Below are 6,320 nucleotides of genomic sequence, written 5' to 3'. Positions count from 1 at the left end.
ATTGAATCTTATAAATCCAAAGTGTATCTAGACCTATTGTTTCTATGTTCATTTTCATATTAGGTTGTGTTTGGTTTGAAGGAAAAAGTAGAGAAAGGAAGGAAAATACATGGAAACCTTTACAAACCTTGTATAGGTTTTTCTATTTTCCCTTCCTTTACCTATTTTTTCCTTCAAACCAAACATAGCCTTAATGTAAATTCTAGTTGCATATGATAGCACAAAATGACAAAACTGGCATGGATCTGAATTACTTTGAATAGTCTGCTTTTTTGAGGTCAGGAAGCCATTTGATTAAACAACCAATCATACCTCTGATTTTTGAAAATTTCTCTAAGATGTCTAGATTATAAATTCAATACTAAATTAAGAGGTCATTTGGATGATTTTGCTCAAATTTGTCATTGACCTTAAAGGTCCTACATCTCTTGAATATTGTAATATAATATATGAAATGCATAATGTGATTTATTATACTTTATAATTTATTTTGTTATAAAATTGCTTATCAAAGGTTGGAGTTTTTCTTCTCTAAAAATAAAAAATAAAAAATAATAAAAAAATTGGGGTCGCAAGTTATGGTATTTGGGTTCTTTTTCCAGGAGTCTAACTTGATTGAGGAAAATAATTCTTCATGTTGGTATTTTTAGACTTTTTTTTGGTAGAATATATGGTATTTCTAGACTTCTAGCATCATATTGAATCCAGGTGTTATTATTATTGTTTCATGTTTTGTAATCAGTCTTTGTGTTGACTTCGGTGATGTTTGGCATCTTAGAATTTGCATCACATAGGATCTACATCATAATTTGAAGAAACAATGATTTTTTTTTCTTATTTGGTTGTCCGATTATGCCAATTTCTAGAAAATCAGTTAAAAATCGATTATTGAAATCAGACCTTTTCAAGGATCACATTTTTTTGATGATTTCCTGATTTTTAACTGATTCTGATTTTTTGAGGATGACATAGCATCTAACATGGCATTAAATAATGAATAATAACTCTAATACAAAAATAATCGACCCTTGAAAATCAGTACCAAACAGGTTCAAAGCTGATTTCTCAAAAATCAGCTTACATGGCATAAATGATACCAAACAACAGTTTTTATTTATTTTTCAAGAATCATTGATTATAGAAATCGACGGTTTCTGGATAATCGGCAAAGAGAAATCATCATCGATGCCAAACATTCACCTTCATTTTTGATTGTTTGATCTTGTTTGTAATTCGACCATTTACCAATGAATTCTGCTTTTTACACATTATATATATATATATATATATATATATATATATATATATATATATATTATTTAAAAAATAGGTTCTCGAAAACATCTATAAATAGGTGTATTGAAGATCAAAAGATACCATACTTTGAACCTTGCCTTTCAATTTGATATACAAACACACCCTTCCTCTTTAAAGGAAAATGCTGATATAATATTTTAACTTTTAAAATTTTTAAAATCCTGATTTCACCCATGATAAGTTTTATTGAGAAATTATTTGACAATTTCTTCATTTATTTCTTTTATCAACTTTTATAAACTTTGGATTAAATTTATTATTTATCCTGACAATCATAATACTGATTACTGAACTACTTCATTGCAATCAACTCTTAAAAGAAAAACTTATTTTTAATACAGCTCAAAATTCTATTACCAAAACCAATTTTGCTTTTAAAAATCAAAGCTAAGATATATTTATTAATACCACTTTAGTCCCTAAACAAAATTCTGTCACCATCTGAAAAGTAAAGCATCAGTGAGATAAATTTGATTAATCCCCAATAGATTTTTTTTTGGTAATTTCTTTTGGATTACCGGTCGAACAATCCAGTCTAGTTGGTCTGGTCCAAAGTGACCTAAGATAAAGAAAAAAAAATTAAGACTAAACGCCATTAATGAATGACAAATTCAAAACAAAAAAATAAAAAACAAGATGAAGGGGGGACAGTTACTTGTGTTATTTTAAATACAAGAAACAAAATACATGTAAAGAATTTTTTTTTTAAATAAAAAAGATGTAAAGATGGAGGATAGTATGATTCACAGTACTTTTCATAGCACATGACTCACACTATCTGACCCAAAACTGTCATTCCAAAATGCTCTTCAAGGCTGCTGTTTGGCGGTGACTTTAATCACTTTTTCCTCCATTTAGCACCAAGTCAGTAACTCCACCTCCTCCCCATAACCCGAAGAAAGCAGAAAAGCAGAAAAGGAAAGAGAACTCCAAACTTTTTCTTCTTCTTTTTTCAGTTATTTCTGAAAACCCAAGGATTCATTAATACAAACAAGCAAATTTATTTCTTTTCCTGTCAAGGGCCCGAGGAACAAGCGGGGACATAAACAAGTATAAGGGAGTGAGTGGGAAACGTCTACCCACACGAGCGGTTTTTAAGTTGCATGCAAAGCAGACCAACCCACAGAGAGGGACAGAGAGAGAGAGATCAGTCTCAAAGTAAGGACCCTGACCTCGGAGAGAGAGTGGGGGGGGGGGGGGGAGAGAGAACCGTGTGGGTTTTTTCTTCCTTTCTGTTTTTGATTTTTTATTTTTTTACAGGAGACCCATCTTCCTCGCTCTTTCTTTGTGTTTTTAAATGCGATTGTTTCCTCAAAGTCCTCTCAAATAACAGAACAGCGGATTGGAGAGAGGTCCCCCTTCTCCATTTCATGCACTAGAACAAACCCCACCAAGAGAAAAGGGGGTTAAACATTAGAAAGCTCTTTCTGATCCTCTGATCAACATCCCACTTTTGCGACTATCAGAGTTCAGCGGAACAGAGAAAAAAAAAAACCCAGTTGGTGGTGTTGTTTTTATCTTGCGTTTCCAATCAAAATCTTTCTCTCTCTCTTTTTTTTCTTGTTCCATAGCAGTGATTCAGAACTCAGGAGAAACCCAGTTGGGTCCTTGTGCTTCTTTTATCTCTGTTCACTCTTTTCTTAACTGGGCTTGTCTGGGTTTCTGTAGAAAATGAGCTTACAACACCTGCAATCAACTCTGTGTCAGAGGAGCGATGGTGAAGGTCTCAGAGCGTTTGCAGGGGCGAGTTTTCTCTCTCCACCTTCTCCACTTACTCTCCCTCTGAGAATCGGAGGCTCCACTAGCGAGGCGAAGAGTACTGCCATGGCTTTTCAGGTCTTAAACGATCCAATAGAGCTGCAGAAGAAAGAGTGGGGCTTCCAGCCCTTGGAGAGCAGGCGCATGAATGGAAGTGAGGGTGGCTGTAATGGGTATTTGGGGAATCAGAGCACCCGAGCTGAGGAGGAAGAAGGTGAGAACTTTGTCACAGGGAAGGATCATGAGAATGGGCAACAACCTAAGCTCTGTGCCAGAGGCCACTGGAGACCAGCTGAGGACGCTAAGCTCAAAGAGCTAGTCGCTCAATATGGTCCTCAGAACTGGAACTTGATCGCTGAGAAGCTTGAAGGAAGATCAGGTAATCTAAACTAAACATCCACCCAGAAAAGAAAACTATCTGAAGGTTCTGTATTTTGAAATTTCGAAAGATCAGTGACATGAGAAAAAGAAACTGAAGTTAGTTCATTGAGAAGCTGATCAAGAATGGTTCCGATAACATTTTCAGTAATTGTTATTGTTCAATCGCAGTGTTGCAACAAAGAGAACATAGATTTTGTTTTCATTCCGCCCACATTTTTGGCTGTTTCCTTCATAGCATATATTCTTTTCCTTGATCGGTACTCATGTTGGTTTTTCTTTCCCGTTTAATTTCTTTCTTTATTTCCTCTTTACAGGAAAGAGCTGCAGACTGAGGTGGTTCAACCAGCTGGATCCAAGGATTAACAGGAGAGCTTTTACTGAGGAAGAAGAGGAGAGGCTCTTAGCCGCTCATAGACTATATGGGAACAAATGGGCTATGATAGCTAGGCTTTTCCCTGGTAGAACTGATAATGCAGTCAAGAACCATTGGCATGTAATCATGGCTAGGAGACATAGAGAGCAATCCAGTGTTTACAGGAGGAGGAAGCCCTCTTCTTCTCCGGCTTGCCAAAAGAAGATTGAGATGACCAACCAAAACTATGCATGCAGTGACTCAACCATTACAAGCAACAGAGATGAATCGGCCTCAACCTGCACAGATCTCTCCCTCAATTCCTCTTCAACCAGAGTTACTACTAGTTTCTTCACCAGGATCAGTCCACACCAGAATCAGCGATCCTGTGAGTTCCAAATGGGCATTTCTATTTCTCCTTTCTTCCTATTCATGATAAAATGGGATCCACTGTATCCTGAGGTCTTGATTTATTTATTTCTTACATGTTTTCTTTCGTTGTTTCACTCTTTTCAGGCCCATCTGAAGTCAATGTTGGTGGTTCTGTTAATGGCTTCTGTAACTATACGCCCAAGGGGATGAATATGAGTGTGGATCAATCTGGTTATTCAGATTCCAACTCTGAAATCTCAGCGACTGAATCAGTGGCCAATAACCATACAGGTGCCGGAGAGATTGATTACGGGAATGAGAACTTTAGCTTGCCCTTCATTGATTTCCTTGGAGTGGGAGACTCATAGAGTGGATTTTGGGGGCTCAAAACTTTTCCTGGGTTGTAGCAGCTGGGCTTAATTTCCTCCATAGAGCTGGAAAGAAGAGGGTTGGGGAGGTAATTTTACGGTTTCAATGTACAGATGTTCCAAAATGGAAAAGAAAACGAAGTAAAGGCAGAGAAGAGGATATCAGATGGGGGAGGGGAGATGGAAAAAAAATCTTCTTCATGAAAAGAAAAAAAAAAGTGCTCAAGTAGTTATGTTTCATTAACTATCCTACAGACTCACTTGTTTGGATTCATCTCCTTGTTTGTGATTTTCTTTCTCATGCTGTTAAAACAACCCAGTTAATGAAAGTATGAAACTGTCACCTTACTGCCACCTTTCTCCAGTAGTCCTTACTGCAAATTATAGTCTGGTTAGAGGATCCAGTGAACTAATCTGGTCTGGATTTTCTTGACCATGACCACATGCATTAAGAAAAGCATAAAGGTCTCTGCAGCTCTATGATTAATTTGTTTTCCATATTACAGTGTTAGGAAATAATTGTAGTTGTTTGATAACTGGCAAACCATCCATGGCCCTCTAGGTTTTTCTAAGCCAGAGAAGAGTAGTGAAGTCCTTGGGATGGTAGGGAGCCTCAGGAGAGGCTAATTGTTACCAATTTCTGAACGTTTGTTATGGGACTCCTGCTATAGTCCAACTTCGTGGCTGTGTTTGGTTTAGTAGAAAATAAGAAAGAAACAGAAAGTTGAGGAACGAATATCACAAGGTAGATGAAAGACCCGAAGACTGTAGCAAGTTTCTATCCAAATAAGTTTCTAAGACATGTTTTGGTTTCTTGTGTTATTTCAAATCAATATATTTTTGTGTTTCATTTGTTTGTATATTTTAACTATTGGGATTTGTTTATGCAAAGCCAAAATGGTTTTGAAAATTTTGATATTTCCATGAATCAAAACCCCTATAGATTCAGATTCATTCATGTAATTCTTATATTTGACTCCAGATCTCCTGCCCACAAGAACTCTGCCCACGGCTATCCAAAACACACTATCTCTGTGCATTGAGAATATCTATGTAGGAGGATGAGATGTTCCCCATGTGTGGTGGTGATGTAATACCCTATAGGTTGGGTATAACAAAGACATCCCCACTACTTTGCAACCACTTTATTTAATGCATCTTATGCAATGGCTTTTTTATTCCGAAAATATTTGGAAAGAAACCCTCCCCTCACATTATTTTAATAAAAAAGATAAACAAAAATTGATAGAGAAACAACAATTAAAGCAAAAGTAAAGAAAGATATAACATAAAAAAGTTAGGTAAAATAGACAATGTTTTCTTTGTTTATCTTATTTATATTTTTCATTTTCTGCTTTATTCCTTTGTTGTCTATTCTAATTCGTTATTTTGTATTCTTTTACCTTTTACCTTTTATTTTTATTTCTGTTATTTCAATTGACATTTTGGTTTTTTCATTTCTTTTAATTATTTTGGTTGATCAGACGTTGGGATAAAAAATATGGTCTAAGAGAACCAACAATAAGTGAAGTAGTTGCGAAGTAGAGGAGGTGCCTTAGTAACACACAAACCATAAGGGGTACCTTAAATTGGAATAGCTGTTTTAGATCAGCAGTCAGTCAGCAATTGCAAAGTAGAGGGGTGTCTTGGTAAATGACTCTTCATCGTAAACATGCTTAAGTTTGATTAACTGTTTTGTTTCCCTTATAATATTGAATTTAAAGCTCATTTGAGATTTAGGGTTTGACATAGGCATTTAAAATTGATTTCCA

The 6,320-nt window shown here is 35.8% G+C and overlaps 1 protein-coding gene across 3 annotated transcripts; it reads left to right on the top strand.

Annotated features, from left to right (window-relative positions):
* Positions 1–2,305: 2,305 nt before the first annotated feature.
* On the top strand, positions 2,306–4,902 carry LOC148871690 (uncharacterized). 3 transcript variants are annotated; one of them, XM_088973331.1, is made up of 4 exons: positions 2,306–2,475; positions 2,986–3,454; positions 3,771–4,196; positions 4,325–4,902. In XM_088973331.1, exons 2-4 carry the CDS (start codon positions 2,989–2,991, stop codon positions 4,546–4,548), a joined length of 1,116 nt encoding a protein of 371 aa, XP_088829457.1. In that variant the 5' UTR covers positions 2,306–2,475; positions 2,986–2,988; the 3' UTR covers positions 4,549–4,902. The 3 variants fall into 3 exon arrangements, with proteins under 3 accessions (XP_088829457.1, XP_088829455.1, XP_088829456.1); XM_088973329.1 differs by having other exon boundaries at positions 2,448–2,528; XM_088973330.1 differs by lacking the exon at positions 2,306–2,475 and having other exon boundaries at positions 2,642–3,454.
* The last annotated feature ends 1,418 nt before the right edge of the window (positions 4,903–6,320 follow it).

Source organism: Nelumbo lutea, chromosome 2 (genome assembly GCF_056320005.1).
Source record: "Nelumbo lutea isolate HS-2025 chromosome 2, American lotus-T2T, whole genome shotgun sequence".
Lineage (NCBI taxonomy): Eukaryota > Viridiplantae > Streptophyta > Magnoliopsida > Proteales > Nelumbonaceae > Nelumbo > Nelumbo lutea.
This window is presented reverse-complemented; position numbering and strand designations above follow the sequence as displayed.

Bases quoted from the DNA above. Each gene is read 5' to 3' on its own strand.
- LOC148871690 (XM_088973331.1), top strand. From the start codon at position 2,989: ATGAGCTTACAACACCTGCAATCAACTCTGTGTCAGAGGAGCGATGGT. The intron at 3,455-3,770 runs GTAATCTAAACT...TCCTCTTTACAG, and splicing joins GAAGCTTGAAGGAAGATCAG to GAAAGAGCTGCAGACTGAGG. The intron at 4,197-4,324 runs GTGAGTTCCAAA...CACTCTTTTCAG, and splicing joins ACACCAGAATCAGCGATCCT to GCCCATCTGAAGTCAATGTT.